Source organism: Tubulanus polymorphus, chromosome 10, assembly GCF_964204645.1.
Source record: "Tubulanus polymorphus chromosome 10, tnTubPoly1.2, whole genome shotgun sequence".
In the NCBI taxonomy this organism is placed as follows: Eukaryota; Metazoa; Nemertea; class Palaeonemertea; order Tubulaniformes; family Tubulanidae; genus Tubulanus; species Tubulanus polymorphus.
The window spans coordinates 3,404,838-3,424,991 of record NC_134034.1 but is presented as its reverse complement, the minus strand read 5'-3'; the positions used below and the strand labels follow the sequence as shown (position 1 = coordinate 3,424,991).

The 20,154-nt window shown below is 40.0% G+C and overlaps 3 protein-coding genes and 1 non-coding gene across 4 annotated transcripts; all 4 read right to left on the bottom strand.

The window, feature by feature from the left end:
• Positions 1-412: 412 nt before the first annotated feature.
• LOC141912231 (G-protein coupled receptor GRL101-like) lies at positions 413-4,807 on the bottom strand. The gene is made up of 2 exons (XM_074803449.1): positions 4,755-4,807; positions 413-1,241 (listed from the first exon to the last, which is right to left on the bottom strand). The coding sequence occupies exons 1-2, from the start codon at positions 4,805-4,807 to the stop codon at positions 413-415; spliced, it is 882 nt and encodes a 293-aa protein (XP_074659550.1).
• A 2,822-nt stretch (positions 4,808-7,629) lies between these two features.
• On the bottom strand, positions 7,630-7,793 carry LOC141912377 (U1 spliceosomal RNA). The gene has a single exon (XR_012620157.1). It is a non-coding gene; the product is annotated as a U1 spliceosomal RNA (small nuclear RNA).
• Positions 7,794-9,017: 1,224 nt separating this feature from the next.
• Positions 9,018-10,058, bottom strand: LOC141912229 (neuromedin-U receptor 1-like). Its single transcript, XM_074803448.1, has one exon. The coding sequence runs from the start codon at positions 10,056-10,058 to the stop codon at positions 9,018-9,020; it is 1,041 nt and encodes a 346-aa protein (XP_074659549.1).
• A 1,349-nt stretch (positions 10,059-11,407) lies between these two features.
• Positions 11,408-19,849, bottom strand: LOC141912352 (histidine protein methyltransferase 1 homolog). Its single transcript, XM_074803604.1, has 9 exons — positions 19,768-19,849; positions 19,514-19,590; positions 18,123-18,276; positions 15,592-15,686; positions 15,442-15,513; positions 13,512-13,648; positions 12,677-12,775; positions 11,731-11,846; positions 11,408-11,581 (listed from the first exon to the last, which is right to left on the bottom strand). Exons 1-9 carry the CDS (start codon positions 19,823-19,825, stop codon positions 11,529-11,531), a joined length of 861 nt encoding a protein of 286 aa, XP_074659705.1. The 5' UTR covers positions 19,826-19,849; the 3' UTR covers positions 11,408-11,528.
• Between the last annotated feature and the right edge of the window lie 305 nt (positions 19,850-20,154).

Sequence of the window (20,154 nt, the reverse complement as noted above, 5' to 3'; positions counted from 1 at the left end):
CCAGAATTCACAATTTATATTGTCATTCTTAAATGCTTATATCGATGACGTAACTGAAGGTACCGAGCTACACCAGTAAGTGACGTCACATACTGGTGATTACATACTCACTTTAACCTTCAAACACGACATTCATGAAATACGCGAGGAGGATGTATTTGTTGAAAATACAGTCAAACACAAATAACGTTATAACGCCAGTTTCTTTAATGCCACTGGTATTGATATTGGTAATGGCAATGGTAATGGTGGTAATGGTATTGGTAACTGTATTGGTAATGGTTATAGTAAATGTATTGAAAATATCGTAAGATGTATGTAAAATGTCTTATTGTTATCTGTTCAAATGCAACAATTATCCTTAAAGCTGCGCATTTATCGAAAATGAATTATTATCATTATGTTTTCGTCATCATTTGATTGGTTGTTGTTTTCTGCGTTTATTTCGAGCTCGTATGGATTTCATATCAATAGTTAGAATAGTGTAAAGAAGTGGGTTCAGTGTTGAGTTAATCGGCAAGAAAAGAACGGCAAGCCAAGCGGCGACCTGGTTCGGTATCTCGACCGAGAATACGGCGCAGAATTGAACGATTATTAACGGTAACCAGCAAAATAAATTACACAAATTGATTACCAAACTGCGTCGAGCTAGAACGAGTTCTGTAGGATCAGCTCGTCCCGAACCGGACCTGCTTCCGGATACATACTTGTACATCTGCACGTACGACATCATTATCAGAGTGAGAATGATCGCATTTAATACAGCGAATATAGCGAACGAATATTGCCAACCATTGACATCTATAGATATCAAATTCATAGGTAAACAGATACCCGTGCTACCGTAGAAACTGTCACCGAAATAAGACGACCGAGACAGCGGCAGAAAGGCGATCAAACTCAAAAATATCCAGCATAAACAGGAGAGTATCAAAACGATTTTTGAGGATAAAAGCGGGTTACCTGAAAGCGGATTGAGGATATTTGAATATCTGAAACGCGTGAGGAGAAGGAGAAATGTTAAAGAGCCTTCGCAAGATATCGTCACAACAATTCCGGCTACGCTGCATAGTGAACTACGAGTCCAAGTTTCAGAATTCAGAAAATAGACACCGTTATAAACGTAATCAGTTCCAGCGATCAGAAACAGATAAACGGACATCAGGAAATCACAAAGCGCGATATTAATGATGAGGATATCCGACGATTTATTTTGCGTTTCCGGTGAAACTAGAATCGACCTAAAACGAAATAGAATAACTGTAATATTGGAAACGCAAGTAAAACAAGCGATGATCCAGACAACAGCTCTGAGAACAGTGTTCTCAATGAGGTCTGAACACGATGAGAATTGATCAGGATCCGGGAGACACCGGTCAATATTCGGCGCCATACAACAGAATTTATACGCGTCCGAAGCGAGAAAATACAAAGACGTCAGATTATCGAAGATATTATTTTCCACAGAGATCATCCGAGAATTGTTGGTAAAATCAAGAACTCCCAGTGAACTCAACCCAGAAAACGCGTATCTGGATATTGAATTGATTGCGTTATCGCTGATGTTCAAGTATTTCAGCGCTGGTAGGCCTCGAAATACGTTACGAGTAAGAACCGATATAGAGAGGCCGTGCAGATCGATCACCGGTAGTGACGTCAAACCATTGAAGCTTCCGTCGTTCAAATATCTCAGCGGATTTCCAGCGAGTAAAAGTTGCTTTAAATTGTTTAAACCGGTGAATGTATCAACATGTAGTGATACTAGACGATTATGCGACAGATCTAGTGTATTTAGATTGCGTAGATTAGAAAACGCGTTGGAGACAATGTCAGATAACTCATTACGTGAAATAATGAGTATGAAAAGGTATAGATAAGGGGAAAATGTTGATTCATTGAATCGAAGTTGGTTATTTGATAAAATCAAAACTCGAGTCGACTCGGCAAAAATGCCGGTAATATCTGATAAAAAGGCATTTTCGCAATTGATGAAACGACCTTGACATTTACAATAGTTTGGACAAATGACGTCACAGTAAGCCTCGTCATCCGAGTTATGTTTGCAATTGACGACGCCATCGCAAACTTCCAACTGAGGAATACATCTGTGTTCATCACCGCATTTAAACATTCCTGGACACGAAAACGTTTCACAATTCATTTCATCTTCTGAATGAGGACAATCTGATCGACCATCGCACACGTGTCTAATCGGTATACAGTAAGACGATGGACATTTCACTGTAACAGCTGGACATTCAAACTCATTACAATGCAGTAAATGTTCGAGTCTTCTACAAACAGGAAAACCTGTCGGCATTCTTTCTAAAATACATCTTTCTTTTCTCGCATAACAATGAGGAGAATTGAATGAACATCTTTGTTCATCTGATTCTGTACAGAGTGAAGTGAAATTGGTCGTGCAGTAGTTCTCTGTAGTGCAGTGAACTTTTGGTTTAATTGTTATGTTGCTCGTTAATATTTCATCTTCTTCGAGGTCCCCGCCACAATCTACAACACCATCCCGATACAACAGAGAACTGATACATTCACCATTTACACACAAAAACCCGTTGCATTTGTCCGAAGAGCAGCCGATCTCATCGGATTTATCTTTGCAATCAACCAGACCATCACATCGTTTATATTTACTCACACATTGTCCATTGTCACACGTAAATTGTTCAGAGGAACATGAAGTATGATAGCACGAGTTCTCATCTGATCCGTCAGCGCAATCTCGTACAAAATCACAGAAACTACTGACTGAAATAACTCTCAGTTCGTCTGAACACTGGAATTGACTGCGTGAGTTTATACTCGAACAATCGAGTTCATCTTCACCGTGTTGACAGTCGTTTCTGGTATCACATACGCGATGGTCGCTGATACATCTTTGATCGTTACATTGAAACTGCCACGATTTACATCCGCTCACAGGAGATAACACTTCACCAGCTACATTATAGGAACATAGCACGGAATGCGCTACATCTGTGACATTATCGAAGACATTCATTGACCATTTCACTGTTGTAATATTTGTTATCCAATCTCTAAATACTTTTGGTTTCAATGCCATAATTTTTCCGATTGTAAGATTTGTCAGTATAGCGCCATATTGATGCTGATAGTTGAAAACATTTATCAAATACTGAATTTCAAAATTAGTTGTTATTTTACCTATGTCGCCACCGATTCTAACACACATTTCCTTTGCTGTCGGGATTGTTAGACCTTTAGCGTGGAGCGTTTGCCAGGCTGTAAGTATCTGATAGCAATGCGCTTCTATATGAATCCATCCTTTTAGACACGAGTTAAATAGTTCGAAGTTGTTCCGTTTTATTTCAGTTGTATCGTTTTGCGAAGATGCGTAAGAGTCGTTTCTTTCTGTTTCACAAATGAATGTCGTATGCGTTTGTATGATTTGACACGGGAATCGAACCCAGTTCGCCGATCCTCGTGGATTATTCAGTATCATCGCCGTGCACGGCATATTGACGTCATTTATCGGTTGTGTTTTTAACGGAGATATCAATCCTAAAATAACATCTGGTATTGTTTCATTAACAACAGGTTTAAACCACTCTGTGTAACTTAACGGTTTACCATCAGACCACGAGTAATAACCACTGGACTCCTTTAAAAAAGACAAACAAACACTATTTATACATTCAATAGTGAATATTCCTTTAAGATTATTAGAGGATTATTTAATCATTGTTTTGAAGTTTCTATGAGATGACGATTTGATAAATGGATCGTATTTTACCTGCCATTTTAATCCAATCATCACAATAAGCCCCGTTTGTGAATATGCCTCATGAAGCAGTTTTGTAGCGAACAGCTTTTTAACGGCCTTCATTTCATGTTGAGAGTTGATACTGAGAAGATGTCCTCCATATTTCTGTCGACAGTAATTTTCAGCGGTCTCCCAATTCATAGGTTCATGTTTGATGTATCTGATACACGAAACCCCAGAATCTAAAAAATCTGATCGGCAGCCATTAATTCGATGTTCCAGTAAAGGCGATTGTTCTAAAGTGTATTGAATTTGAAATATCGGACTATAATGAGTTGACAGCTCAAAATACAAGTCATACCCGAGTAAACTGTACAATATAAGTCCCGGAACTGCGTTATTTTCACATATTCTTGTTATATGACGGGTTTCCGTAAACTTTGAAAATGGATCGTTTGGATCGTCAAATATTTTGATAATTTGTGTTAGTAATATTGATTCCCTAACGCGGTAAGTAAGAGATTTAGTGCACGATGTTTGTCCAATGAATTTCACCAGGAATCTGATGTAATGATTGATACTTTTGTCAGTAGGATTAGTAAATTCAAAGAATCTGGCGGGTGAAGAGGTTGGTAATCCTGGGAAGTTCAATGATTGGACAAGTCCACAATATCCATTATCTGTGCCCCCACCTCTAAAACCTGAATTCGGTTGACCTTTCTTTAATTTCTGACATTTACGTCGTAATACAATCATTAGTGCTGACCTCCAGAATTCATATTTAGTTCGTAATGATTCCAAGTGGTTTAACACGAGACTGGTATTCAGCACGTGACTATCGAGACTTATCTTTGAACAGGGATTCATAGATTTACGATGACATTTGTCGATTTGATATTCATGACCTGAAAATACGTTTATTTTTTCTATCGGTAGGCGTCGATTTGCTGGTGTGATCACGAGACAATGTGACGTCATAGTGATATGACGTTCTCCTTCCCGTAGAACATACCCGTCGCACTCCGTCGGGACAAACATGAGGGCATCCGGCGACTCGATAGTCATTAATATATCATCTCTGTTGTTAACGTATGCTACTACAGTGACCGGTCCTCCCGATGTAATCAGACTGACGATAGATCGACCATAGTTTCCCCGACCAGCGGGACAATACGGACCGTAGCGTCTAGCTGTAAAATTACCACCGTCATATATATAAAATCCGGCTCTCTCACAATTCTCTGATAAAACTGTGAATTCTAATTTATCCTCATAGATGTCGACTTTCGAGCTGAGTGCAAATCTACTGATGCGATACGTCAATTTCCGTTTCGAATATCTGGGGAACAGATGGAAAAATGTCACTCTATGGGTAATTCTTACCTACAATAGATTCAAATAAAATCAAATCATCAGTATTAAATCCAAGTATGTAGTGTACGGATTTAATACATATTAATTGACATAGACTCAAATAGATAGGATGCATTTACGACATGCGCATTCCAAAGCATTTTCATGCTTTTAACTCACTTTTTTATTTTCCACTTCGATGTCTGTTTCCCTCAATAATTCTATTCTGTAGTCGATCGATGTCGAATTCCCGACCGAATTCTCTGATAACAGTAAACACAATATCACGAGAAATCCGTCAGATTTTACGCTTAAAGATTCCAGGTAGTTTTTACCGAGTAAAATATCAGTTCCGACAAGCGTTAAACCTTCCAGTTTATAGACACCGATGACGTCACCGGAAGTGACGAGATCACGTGTCCAGTTGAAGACGACGTACTGCAGTATTTCAGCTGTGATAGACCAGCAGTATAAGCGTTTAGACTGAGTTATAACATGCGGCTTTATACCAGGAATGAGCACTCCGGATTCGTTTTTATAGATCGGAATCGATGGATTAGAAATATTCCAATCTGATATTCTGTACAATCTTACTGATAAATTAGTTTCGAGAGATAAACCGGGTTGTTTTGTTGAAAAAGTAATGAAGGCTTTGTTAGTTTTTGTGTAAATAGAGCTGGGTGGATGTCCGGTTTGTTCCCGTATATCAAATATAGGTTCACTTGTGTTCCATCCGTCATAAATTTGAACGGTCGTACGTAAACCTGGTTGTAATAATCTAAAATCTATTTTCTCAAAAGTCAAATTCATGCCAAAACCCTCTGGTATCACGGACCACTCGAGCTTGAGGAGGCGACAATAGCTATCCATATCGACGGCAAATCTATAACCAGTTTTAAAAGTTTGTAATCGTTTTATTTTGTTTGACCTACAGTCGTGAACAGTTTTCAGATGATCGAGTTCTTCTTCCAAACGATAATATACATAAACTCGACTTCCTTTCACAACATCATCTACATCACTCTTAAACATCAACGATAATGAATTACTGCGGTAAATATCTAATTGTTTTCCACCTCCGCACAGTAAGTTATCAGAATCGCTGATGTGAAGATAGTTATCTCTACAGAATATAGACGGCTCGATGTCGTAGTAAACTTGGATATGGAAGGTACCCGGTAAAGAGCTGTTGATGAACCAATGACATTCAACACCGCGCGTAAACGACGGATAATTCGGTGAAAGGATGTAACCGGACGTAGAATCGAGCGAAAACCACGTATTGTTACACCGTGAACTGACAGTTACAGACGGTTGATCGGTAGAGATCCAATCAGTCGTCTGAACCGTCGACAGTTCCACTAGTAGAATGAGTAATAACGTTAAGAGACAGCGCGTCATGGTGACGTTCTCCTCGATCAGTCTTACTGTAACCACAGTGAGGAGATTCCAATCCAATTAGAGTTGGGCGTTTCCCGGTGAATATAGGGATGAGACGGATTACACAGCGCTCGTTAAAAAGAAATGCAATACTCTACGAAACGGAATTAATGATTAACGGTATTTAAACGAAGTTTAAAAATGCAATTCGATTTTCGATATGAGTCAGAATAATTACGTATAATCATGGAGCGTTTCAAAAAACGTTTCATTTATTGGTAACGAATTGTTGAGACGGTTCTGAAATGGTATTCTGTGTATGTTCCAGAAAGATTTCCACGACGAAGCACGATCATGAAATTATGAAGATCTTATGAGGGTAATCGGTGTATATATAGGACTCTTTAGGGGATCGCAGGGAAGATTTCGTTCAGTATTACTATTTTCCTTTTCGGTTTTGAATGTTTTGCCATCGTACGTAAAACTTTCAAACCATTGGGCATTAGGGTAAGAGGTTCAGCTAAAATTGATTACGATCGGCTTTTTAGATAAACGCCACGTAGGTCACAATTTTAGTAATTTGACCTTGCCAGGTTTAAACCTCCCGAATCCAATTTGCGAAATATCGGTCCTCTTTGTTGGCGATAATGAAAGAACACAGCGCGTAGTTTCTTTTGTGCGCCTTCCGCGTTTAGCTTAAGTGATCTTTTTTTATCCTAAAATAGGGATTGACCCTGTTATTTATTTGGTTGGTAAATTTCGTTTGACTTTTTGATTGAGTGTTCCTTGCAAACCCACCACACCTGCCGGGAGCGAAACAGGAAGTTTGATTTTGAAATCGGAAATCGAAGTAGAGATATAGTTGTGTGATCGGCGGTCGAGTTTACTGAATTTTTTTCTTTGAATCGAAGCACATAATTGGGAAATTCAGTTCCGGTTCATCCAAACAATATTCCAACCAGTCTGAATTGGCAAGTGACTGATTGGGTAGAATTTTCTTGGCTGCCTTATTTAATACATCGAAAGCATAAGTGAATAATTTATTTTTTTAGCTCTTACTTGAAAGACCAGTTCAGAGGCGGATATGGGGCTCCATGTAACATGGCTATTTATGTCAAGTTGGATACATCTATGAGGCATTGATTTTTATAATGACGGGGACAGCGCGAACGCAGTCCCCACTACCAGAAATTGTACACCCGAGTCTCCGACTTTAGGGGAGATCGTATGGGTCAACCAGTCTTTGTGCAATGACAGGCCTCGCCATAGGGGCACCGCCTTCCAGATCACGGTGAGCACCCCTGTGCCAGGTAAGTATGCTTACGTAACGTACAATATTTGGATATATATGACTGACCCTTCTAGTACCTGACCGGTGTCCAAATTATGCAATAAATGATCAATTATATTAATTTTACCATTAAAAAATAGTTTCGAAAATTATTTGAAATACTTCATGAATATTTGTCGTAATGTTCTGTAGATATCAATATATCTTCGTTTCGAATATGCAACGATACTTAGAAGAATTTGAAATATAGCTTCTGGTTTTACCAATATAAGCCGCTACGTGGCGCTACTCAAAGGTCGTTTTTTTATTAAAGATGGTTTAGATGTATATAGACACCTCATGTAGTCTTCTGTAAATAGTATACTGTATTCGTATATATAACCTTGTTATGTTTTGAAAATGTTTTTATTTTTCTCTTGATATATGTAAATACTTGTAAACAAAATTATTATACGTCCACATACCGTATTAATGGTAGGGAAGTGATAGAATTATTCTATCTTTGAATCCCAATAGTTATACTATGTTGAAACGTATGTATTGTAAAAAGTTTTAAGGTTTTAACAATACACCGTATTCGATGCGGTAACCCCAGGATCGAAATGTGTTATCCGGTGTAATTTTCAACCAGGTAGGATCTAGGGAGGGGCCCCCGGGCCCCCTCCCCCCTTTAAGTGAAGATCGTTTTTTTATGCTTTAGTTTATCAGCAGCAGAAGAGGAGAAAGTATTTGTCATGAATTCTTACCTCAGAATGCAGGAAATGGCCCCAAAACAGAGTTAAATTTCAAAAATTTTCTTGGGGAGGAACCCCAGACGGGCTAGGAACGGGGAGGAACCCCACGGGCTAGGAACGTCTCGCGCCTACGCCGCTCGGTGTCAATACAGTATCATCATAGCTACATTTATTAGGTGCCCCCCCCCTAAATTGGGCTCTAGATCCGCCCCTGATTTTCAACCTTACGATATGTTCGCCATATATTGGAATTTTGCTGAACTATCAAATTGCTGGATTTTACTATTCAACGAACTTTTAGAATGAATTGTATTTCACGCGCGCCATCTACCGGAATAAGACGCCACGTGGTGGAGGATAAACATGGGGTGTCCCAAGTTCGATCCCCCACCCCCGATCTATTGACACTGATTCTGGCTGAATGAATGAAGGTTCAACTCCCCACTTAAGTTTTTCTGTCGCGACCCGTATGGTGACCCCTACCCCCTCCCCCACGGTTACTTCATCTCATTGTCAACTACAATCGGTTTCCTAAACGGTGACAACTCAGAAACCAAACGAGCGTTTCTGCGAAACCTTTACGAATTCCTAGATAAACGAATAAATTGATCATAGAATTAATAGCGTGAAATAACTGACCCGAATGATACGGGCGATATTTCGTCCCTTTGGGTAAAATCGCCGGTAATATCGTGTTGATCAAAGCCATCCCGTAATCAACCATAAAAATCAAATTCAAAGCTAATATCGTCAGGGTGATTTGTCGTCCTTGTTTGCTATTCGTCGAATCTTCGGTTGCGTCTATTTGTTGAAGTTTGTTACGCACGCGAGCGGCCACCCGGACCAACGTCGCCATGTGAACGTTACAACCGAATACGACCAAACCCGGGATGAACTTCAACACAACTTTACCGAACACGAAATCGTAGTAGATCGCATATTTCGTGTTGAGAAGTAGGAATTTCCTTTGCGCGATAAAGCTACAAGGACGATCGGGCGCCTGGTCGTACGTTTCGTGATCCCACATCGTCGGCAAGTCGAAAATAAACGTCAGAATCCAAATCGCGACGGAAATGCGAGTCGCGTTCCGAATCGTGCAGATGCTCCTGGCGGACAGCGGGTATCTGATAGCTACGTAGCGGTCTAGACTCAACGCGAACAGCAGCCACGGACCGGTGGTCGTGGTCGCCTGGAATGCGGCGTCCACGTAGAAATAAACACGGCCGTAATACTGTTGGTAAACGCGATCGTAGCGGATGATTTCCAGCGGGAAGCGCTTCGAGAACATCACCAACTCGCGCCCGAACAACCCGGTCAGACAGCTGACGGTATCGGCCGCGGCCAGCATTTCCAAATATACAATGCTGCTACTTTTCAGCCTCATCAGGCGAAGAACGACGAAGGCGAGACAGTTAGAAACGACACCGATCGAATAAAGCGCGGCGCGGGCTAGTATCATTATCGTACTGTAGGTTAAGATCGTACCCGAACCGTCACAGAATTTACCGCAGCAAATCATCGCGCCATCCGTTACGTTCGTAGTCATCGTTTTTGACATCTTTGATTTTAATGCGCTTCACGTGCCGTGTCTCCTACACTGTTAAACACTGCCGCGAGACTGTACGGTTTCCCACGCCTCTTTCCGCCGATCAGTTCTTGCTCATGTTTTCCAAACGTATAATCATAATTTGCGCTGCGTGCGGTGGTGAATGACGCATTAATTTTCTCAGTGTTCGCCAGCTATGAAGCCTGTAATTTATATATATATATACATATATATATATATATATACATATATATATATATATATATATATATATATATATATATATATATATATATATATATATATATAATACAAATTACAGGCTTCATAGGGTTTTTGAATGCAGTCAGTATTGAGAGCAGTCAGACGATGTTAGACCAAGGATCGCATATCTTAACCTCGCGTCTAACCCAGCTATATTTCCCATCTTCTTTACAGAGGTTAAAGAGCCTTATTTGCAATTTGAATTTTTTGAATATCTTACCTGACGACTGACCTGCGTAACCGCTTGAGTTTGGGATTACGCGCCAAAGGGGTCTCCCATAGCGCATCGCCATGTTACGACAGACCAGAAACTGGTGCGTTATTCTTATCAGTTTCGAAATGCTCGTAATTTCACTCGAATTAGTGAAATCAAATTGGGACTTTGAAAATTAAAGACGGCTTGAGTAACGTGACGACTTATCCATTTGAAGACTTACATTTAGCAAATTGGACTGGAAAATCTGGCGGCTGATCATTTATAAACCGTACACACAATCCACATTACAGCTTATATTGGTTCAACTCCATTTTAATGGCCATAAGAAAATGGTAGTGCTCAGTCATGCATGACTTATTCTTTCAACACTCCATCTTCGAGCAAACATCCTGGTCTACCAATCTTATATCCGCCAATTCCGAAAATTTACTTCAACAACTATAGTTGATGAAAGATTAATCTTTAAAGCCACGGTAACACTTTTTTTTGAGACATCCTGTAACATTCTCTGGATTATAATAGAGCACCTGGATACACCGCCTTTGATATCCTCGGTACAAAACGATCTAGTCCCAAAAGAAGTGGTTCAACTAACCTGTCGTCGCGTAAGAGAAATGAACTGAAATACTCGACAACAAAACTCAATCTACCTTGACTTTTATAAGGTGTTTGACAGGGTGCCTCACCGACGTTTAGAGAAAATTACGCAGCATTGGTATCTAGGTAAAATTTCAGATGATAGAAAGAAAGAAGACAACGATGTAGGGTAGGCCATGTCCGCTTTAACTAATATATCAAGTGGGGTTCCTCTGCACTCCAGGGCGTGAAATCCACTAAGACCAAAGATCCACGAACCAAAACATAGAAGTATATTTCTGTGTAAGACATTGGAATTGGTTTTTTTTCTGGCAAAATAATTCAGCGTATACAGAATTTGTCGAAAAAACCAAAATGCAGCCTATTTTCGAATGTAAATGCGCGACATTGAACTGCGATGTCTTTCAACCGTCGCCATCGGATTTCCACGTCATATGTAAAATCTCTCGATTTACTCCTGAAAAAAAAAGCCAATCCAAATCTTATTCATACTCGCATAGCACGCATTGACTGTGGACATTTGTCCAACCGATTCACAAGGTTCAAAATATTATCAGTACATTCCATCAATCAATTATATCGAGTTCAATTATATCGAGTTCTAACCTTCTGAGTATTCTTTGCAGACTTCGATGTCGAATTCGGCTTCCGTTTTGACGAGCGATTCGAACTGTCGGGTGCCGCCACCTACTCCGAAATAATACGTCTTCGCAGCTAAATATCTGAGTGTGATCGAAAACGTTAAGGACAATAACGAAAATAGCAGTGTATGCCACGTTTCTGATCGGATCGGGTCGTATCGGCTGGGTTAATTAGTCAGGGCTTCTCGATGCCATCAGGTTCGAATCCCTGCCGCGGACGAAAGCTCCACGGATGTCGGGCATATCAACACGTCGATGAAAATTGCGGAATTGTCTATTATTTTCACGATGAGAGCTCGGAGCATTCGAGGGTTAATTTCATATAAATAAGCGCGTAAATTCAGCGGATATCCAGCTTATGGCTCATAGGCCAGCATCTTAGCTACGCATTGAAGTGGTTTTCGCCCCACATACCCGACCTAACATAAGGAATAATCAAACTTCTATGGTTTAGGGGTATCCCGATGGCAGGTATACCAGTACTTTCGAGCCGAACTTCACAGGGAGTCCCCCCCCCCCCCACTATGTTCAGTACTATCAATCCAGGAAGAAGAGTAGTCCTGGATTTCATTATCGATTTGAGTCTCAGCACCAACAGATTTCATACATATAACGGTTTAACTTCAACTCGTCTATTTGTGTAACAATAGCAACTTTATTGGGAGCCCTGCCTGTTGATTTTAGGTACTTTTTTGGACTGCGCATCCGGAGACCTTATTGTGGTCTCAGGACATGTTGGTAGAAAGGCACCCTAGATTTATGCCTGGGGGTAAACTGCTGACAATACACTGGTAGCACTCGGTCAGGAGAGGGCGAAAAAAAAAATTTAATTTCGTTTCTGAACGCTACCCAACAGGGATGGAGATAACGCTTGCCTTTTAAAGACAAAAATCGAACGATAAAAGGGATACATGCGTCCGTCTGGTTTCAACAGCGATTTTAACATATCGTACAGCTTCGCGTACGAGGACGGGTTATATATCGTTTCCGAGGACAGAATCACGTCGAATCTGAAAGAAAGATAAATACGAACGCTTAAAATCTAATGTCAGAAGAAAAGAAAAATAAAGTGTGTCGAATATATGGATTCAAATATACCGCACAGTTTCTCACGTGTTCAGAACTTCGCCTGAGACTATTTCAATTGAAATGAACTACGAACACCAGACCTATATCATTCCATTCCATGGTACATTACAAAAGAAATCATGAGGCCCGAAAAAGCGATTTTTCAACCAAAAAAGATTTCTATAAAATCCCGCCATCTCAACGACTGTAAGCCAGCTCTTCTGCATGCCGTTGCAGTTTGAGTAACCACCTCCGACTAGTTCGCCATCTAGCGGAAAAATAGGTCAGTAGGCCAGTCACCTGTGGAGTGACCACAGCCATAACTAAAGGTTTTCCTTGACACTCCGAACGTGACATTGCCATGGAGTGGGTTTAAACTTTCAAAATGGGAGCGTCCACCCTACACATGTGTTCAGTACTTCAGCTGAGACGTTTTTAATTGAAAATGAACTACCAACATCTGACATTTTATCAGCGCACTTTCCATAACTGATCGTCCACACTTCACATGTGTTCAGTACTTCACCCGAGACATTTTTAATCGAAAATGAATTTTGTCAGCAAACTGACACACCTCAATAGTGAATGTCTGAAAGGGATGTAGGCTCTGACTTAGAAGTAATCGCCAAAAGTCACGATCTTATACACGTGCTATCGTCTATTGCGACGAGTTTGTACCTGTTCTTCAGTCGTTGCTGTAACGACGACCAATCGCCGCTCCAGAACTGACAGCGTTTATGGACGACGTTCTTATCGCAATTCGCCGTGTTCAGTAAAACATTCGGAATCGTCACGGATTCCAGCACGTCTTCGTTCTGCAACAAACAGACAAGGAAAATGTTTAGTCAATTCTGGAACAGTCAGTTTCTGGGGCTGAAGATGTGTCTAGGGTGGCTACATGTATAAACCAAATATCAGGACAATCCAATGATTAAGCGTCTTCAAAACATCCTGAAATAACTGCATTCACGAACGAAGGGACGAAAAGTGAACGCAATAGCCTGCTGGGACGAAAGTCCCTTTAATTGGACTTTTAAGTTGCAATAAGTCGCTTGCCGGTTCAGAAGATTTATCGAATGAACCAAAATCGAATTTCCCAATTATGCGCTTCCATTAAAAAAAAATAACAGGGTCAATCCCTAAAAATAAATAACAGGGTCAATCCCTATTCCAAGATATAAAAACAATTTCGATATTTGTTTAGATTACGTGGTGAAATTGATACATGAAACGCGACTTCTTACGTCCAAATCAGTAGTACAAAACTGTAAACTAGGGGTCCAGGGACACCATGCCCACTTGGGAAGTGGTTTCCAATGCTCAACAATCTAACAATTTCAATGTTCAACGCCAACTGGTGACCATATACAAAAACCAATGACCTTGAACCTCACCACAATCATAGAACATGTCAGCAGCTATGATTTTGTAATTGATTGTGATAACAAAATATGTCTCGTTACCAATTTAATATGGAAATACTAAGTATTCTACTATTCAACGCCCCCTGGTGACCATATTCAAAACCCAATGACCTTAAAACTCACCATAATCATAGAACATGTCATAAACTACAACTTTGCAATTGATCATGATAACAAAATATGTCTCATTACCAATTTAATATGGAAATATTAAGTATTCTACTATTCAACGCCCCCTGGTGACCATATTCAAAACCCAATGACCTTAAAACTCACCATAATCATAGAACATGTCATAAACTACAACTTTGCAATTGATCATGGTAACAAAATATGCCTAGGTACCAATCTAATAAGGAAATACTAAGTTATTCTACTATTCAACGCCCCCTGGTGACCATATAGAAAAACTAATGTCCTTAAAACCCACCACAATCATAGATGATGTCATGAGCAACAACTTTGCAATTAATTATGGTAACAAAATATGCTTAGGTATCAATATAATGTGGAAAAACTTTTTCCCACCTTCCAATGAGTACTGATACCAAGATGGCCGCCAATTGCGTCACAAATGGCCGATCAAAAATACCTGGCTCAGGTATAAAACAACCCTTTCCAAGGAATACCCATCAAAAATTGCAATGAGAAATGGCAAACCAGTAGGAAGCTACAGGACTCAGAATTTGGGCCAAAATTGACATTTTTGGGCACTAAAAAGGTCATAGGACGGCCATCTTGTGTCCAATCGACCCAATTTTTCTTATGGTGATGGGCCCTGGGGGGATTCAAATATACATGAAAGATCAAGGTAATTGATTTAAGCGTCTTCAAAATTTCCCTCAAAAAGTTCAAAAAGTGTAATAAGTGCTGATTTTGACAAACAACAATGGCTGCCAGTCGGCCATCTTGAATCTGAGAGGGCCAGTTTTTGGGCTGAAGATGTGTCTAGGGTAGACACATGTACAAACCAAATATCAAGACATTACCTTGAAGCGTCTTCAAAACTTCCCAAAATAACTGGATTCCGTCTAACGGACGGACGGACGAATGGACGGACGAATGGACGGACGACGGACGAAAAGTGAACGCAATAGCCCGCTGGGACTAAAGTCCCAAGTAGGCCAAAAACTGTACAACGACTTATTCAAAATCCACGCAGCCATGCGAATTGTTGTACCTACGTAATCAGAGAACATGACGTCAGCACCGTTTTTATAGGCATAAATTCCCGGTAATCCGGCTCCGCACCCGAGCTGAAAAAACAATTCAAATATTTCAAAATTCATAAGTATGAAGATCATTTATTTGGAATGAACATGTTGGTCTCCTACCTCTAAAACCGATTTGTCATTGAAATTGATTTCGTCCTTGATAGAACGAAGGTAATCAGTCAGATCGAGCGAGCACTCCCAGATTTTCAATCCACCTGAAAAGAGACGGAAAATAATAAATCTTTGAGTAAGGAATTTAAAAGCACTGACGCGCGATAAAAAAAATACGGTCCACGGTTTCAATACTGTAACCGCGTTCAATTGTCGCGTTCGAAAAAATTTGAGCATCGCCAGCTTGTCTATATTCCACCCTGAGGGGCCGCACAACATGGCGCCTATAGAAACTGGAAACTTCTTTAATGTTCCACATGCAAATGTCTGTCACGAGGCGCCTGGGTAGTGAAAAACACTTATGCAGAAAACCCGTTATCGCTGATTTACAGCTATATATGTGTATATAATGAATGAAATTTCCGTTTCCGGTATTTTTCCCCAGAACCAGCAGCCTCGGAAGGGGATCATTTATTACGAACGCATGAAATTTTAATTATTCATTTTTTTTTCTCATACAATTACACCGACTTGAAAGAGATTACCCGTTCTTTATCAAATGCTTTTGGTTTGAAAAATTAATTCGATTGAATGTTCTTGAAATGATATCTCATCGAATGACGCCCCCTTAAGGGCTTGAAATTGGATGATTCGGATTGCTTGAAGTTAAGAGAGCTAACTAAGAAACGAGTGACGATGTTAGCCATTAAACCAGGTCAAATAGTTTAAACGATACAGTCTTTTGAAATAGTATGCAGTTGACTTTAGTTCTGTTGGTCATACAAGTGTATAATTTATGTAAACAAATTGCTTAAAACAACAGGGCCCGGTTTTATAGACTGGTATTACCTTTTACCCGGGGGTTAACTAAATTCAATATCAATTAAGTTAGCCCCCGGGTTAAAGGTAATACCAGTCTATATAAAACCGGCCCCTGGAACAGACAAGCATTTGAAGCCTATTGAATTTCTACAATTTCCCAGGTTGTAAATGTATGCGTAGTACTGGATTTAATCAGAGATAGACATTAAAATGAGCCGTTTCGGTCGGGAAAAGATCTATTTGTGAGTTTCGATAAACAGCATGGCCCTGTTTCTTCCGATACCATATCTCGATGGATTAAAGATTATCTTAAATCATGGGGTGCGGATCATACGGACACATTTACGGCTCATAGCACCAGGATTGCATCAACTTCAAAACTGATTAATCAGATTGGAGTTTCTATATTGATGTAATTTTAAAAGCGGGAAATCGGACCAATGTTGATACATTTAACAATCTTTTATCGTAGACAAACAGAAGCAGAACTAGCGGAAAATTTTGACAGAGCTCTATCTTTTTGACAATTTTGACAAAAAAAAACGGAAAATATATTTTCTACATTTTGTGTAAATAAGACTAATTTGGTTTTTATTAGTATAGATTATACCTCATGGCCTCAAGGCTTTCAAATCTCAAGTTAGTACGAAGTGACCTATTTATGTGAAGAAGTAGTGCCTGCAAGTTTAAGTTTGATTATGATTCTACGAATCATAAATAGGAACGGAGGACTAACTATATAGATATATACGGGGTGTTGTACGAATCAGAATTTCATTATTATGGCAACAATTGCACTTTTGCTAAAATCTGTTGTCAATGTTACTAGGTTGATGATTCCAGAACCTTTTCAGTCCTGTAAATAAGTTAATGGAGCTTTATGGTAATTGAAAGGTTTGTAGGGAACATTTGGAAAATGTTGGTGTTAATTTTTCTTATGAAAAGTGACGTTTTAAGGAAATGAACTAATTTGCATAAATTAAAGTCAGTGGCCTACTTATTTGATAACCCCCTAAATTTCAGGTATGAAAATGAACAAATCAATTCGCTGCAGTCTGACATAATCTGTCGACGTAAGTCGACTGGGCATTGAAAGAGCTAGTGTGTTGAATAACAGGATTACCACTATAGTGCGTCTACTCTGCGGTGTATCGTTAGTTACTAATATTTCACTATGTTTGACAGTTGCTGCCATCTTTTTTAAATAGAGATAAAAACTAATTACTGATCACATCAATCCATCGCACTGCGGTGTACTAGCAAAATCCATCACTGATTTATACACCGCACTGCGGTGTAGACACACTGAAAGGGTTAAATTGTAAAAGTCAGATATCAAACCACATATGTCGCATACAGGGCATACATGGACAGGGCATTTGGACCTAGCATTTCAATTTTGGGGGGGGGGGGGTTTTGGGGGGCAGAGAAACCCCAAAACCGACGCAGTTCTATAGGATGCAAGCATAACATTTGCAAAAATCTCTGGGGGTAGCTACAGCCCCTGCCCCTGTTAAATACGGCCGAAGCACCACGTATAATAGCCTGGACCGGGTTCCAAAGTTATGAGTTAAAATTTGGCTCAGAGTAAACTCGTTGAAAATAAAATAATATCAAGTTAACTCGTAACTTGCAACTATGGAACTCAATCCAAATTAAACGGGGTTCACCTGTACGAGAAAGAAAAAAAAAAATAATCGGCAAGCAAAGCTTTCAACCTTCATAAATATTCGGCACGAGGTCACTCAGTTCGGCGATTGTTTCTTCACCGTCGCCGTCTTTCGCGTTTCGAGGAATATTCGCGATGTCAACGAACGTAATTTCCGTCTCGTCGTCCACGGTAAAAACCTTCACGTCTTTTTCTTCCAAATCCTGAAAAAAAAAAAGAAAATGACAACCAATTACATTAAATAGAAGGATTGCTCCAAAAGGAAATTGTATCTCCCTGCCACCCGCCGGATTTTAAGTAAGTCTTTGTCATGTTTTGGATATTCTCGGAGCCATGGTGATGGATTTAGTTTTTTGTTTTTTTTTCTCATTTCTAGGGCATTCCCCCCTCTTTTGGTACAGCCTTTAGCCTTGGGGATGTCCTTTCAATAATGTAGGACAAGTGTACATTAAAGCCACTTTTGAAAATATCTTGTCGGTCGAATGATGAAAAAATCTTGACTATATTGATGAATAGATATATTAATTATCATTAAGCAGCTGTCAATCTGCTGTCCGTACCAACCCCCTCAGACGATCACCTTTCGAACTGCGAAGTCTGGGGACGAACACATTTTTCACAAATTGTGAACGTCCGTCTGAAATTGATGATTCAGATGCGACACCCTAATTAATTTTCAAAGAAAAATGTCTAGGGTAGCCTACGAGTACTGCCACAGAGGATAGCAACGCTCGGATGAACACGTTTCCAGAAAATGGCGAATGTCCGTCAAACTTCTGAGGGGTGTGTACAGACAGCAGGTTGATAGGTGCATCGATGGCACGATGTGGAGACATCCAAACTCATCCTTGCTTGCCGGGGTTTGTTTGGCAGGGTTTGGAGCTTACGCCATCATAAACCGTAGCCGCAAACCGTTCATTGGTCTATTGCATCGCCCACGATATCATGGGCGGACGGGTTCCCACTCAGCAGCCACCAGTCTATATATCTAGCCAATCTGAATCGTTTTTACGGGCTCGATGTTTGCTCTATAAATACCACGCATCTGATTGGCTAGATATATAGACTGGTGGCCGCTGAACGGGAAACTGTCCGCCTTAGAAATCGTGGGTGATGTAATAGACCAGGGCAGCAATCAAACCCTGGCAAGTGAGGATGTACAAACTAGGGTAACTCACTTTAATTTCAGAAGACACCAAAATTAAATAAAATCATCCAGATCGACAAAACAGCGCATCAGAAAATACCTTCCGAAATTACGTTGAGTTTACTTACCCTAACCCTGAAGGTAGTTAGTAACCAGTATGTCGTTTATTCTCATGATCGGATATTTTCACAAGCCCATCCGATCATAAAGCTTACCACCAACGATTAGGTAGGCCCTATAACTACCCTAGCTAAAAGGAGGTCGTGGAAACATGGTTGCCAAACTTTCTCTACCTTTGGATCAATGGATATAGTGATTTTCTTGGCCGGTCTAACATCGTCAGTTTTCTGTTTCTTATTTGTTGTGATTTCTAAAAAATAACGATCCGTTTGTTACGAATAATAAAGATAGTTAATTGAATTTGTATTCAAAAGTCGGCATTGAGTCGATGATTGACCCGGAAGTGAAGCTTCCGAGCCTTGTAGCAAAATGACAAGGAAAGCAAACGACTCGAAAATACTTTGGAAATATATGATTATTCATTAACTATCAATATCTTCTTCGTCGGATTTTAAATCTGTTGAAAAATTGAATTTAAACGACATTTTGCTCCAACATCGCCTTGGCACTGGTCGACGACCTTGAGAAATAGACAATACTCTATTTACTGGATGTGGAATCGGACTCGCGAGTAAGACGATGATGTGGTTATGGACTTTCAGTTGGTCCTTCGGCACACCCAAAAAGGAAATGTTTCTCGGAATATCGGATCGTCTGGCATTCGGTTTTAACCTGTGCTTATAAAACAGATACGATTCGATAGTTTTGCAAGTCTAATCTGGGAAAATTTCAGTTACTGGGCCGATAAAGATTTGGTTAGTCCCGGCCTCATTATGCAGCCGGCCGTGCACAGATTAAATATTTCCTCTTTTTT

Excerpts from the sequence above, each read along its gene's own strand:
- LOC141912231 (XM_074803449.1), bottom strand. The coding sequence starts at position 4,807 with ATGACTATCGAGTCGCCGGATGCCCTCATGTTTGTCCCGACGGAGTGC. Across the intron at positions 1,242-4,754 it reads GTCCCGACGGAGTGCGACGG|GTCGATTCTAGTTTCACCGG; the intron begins GTATGTTCTACG and ends ATTTCGTTTTAG.
- LOC141912229 (XM_074803448.1), bottom strand. The coding sequence starts at position 10,058 with ATGTCAAAAACGATGACTACGAACGTAACGGATGGCGCGATGATTTGC.
- LOC141912352 (XM_074803604.1), bottom strand. The coding sequence starts at position 19,825 with ATGTCGTTTAAATTCAATTTTTCAACAGATTTAAAATCCGACGAAGAA. Across the intron at positions 12,776-13,511 it reads CAGCAACGACTGAAGAACAG|ATTCGACGTGATTCTGTCCT; the intron begins GTACAAACTCGT and ends TCTTTCTTTCAG. Across the intron at positions 11,582-11,730 it reads CTGCAAAGAATACTCAGAAG|GAGTAAATCGAGAGATTTTA; the intron begins GTTAGAACTCGA and ends TTTTTTTTTCAG.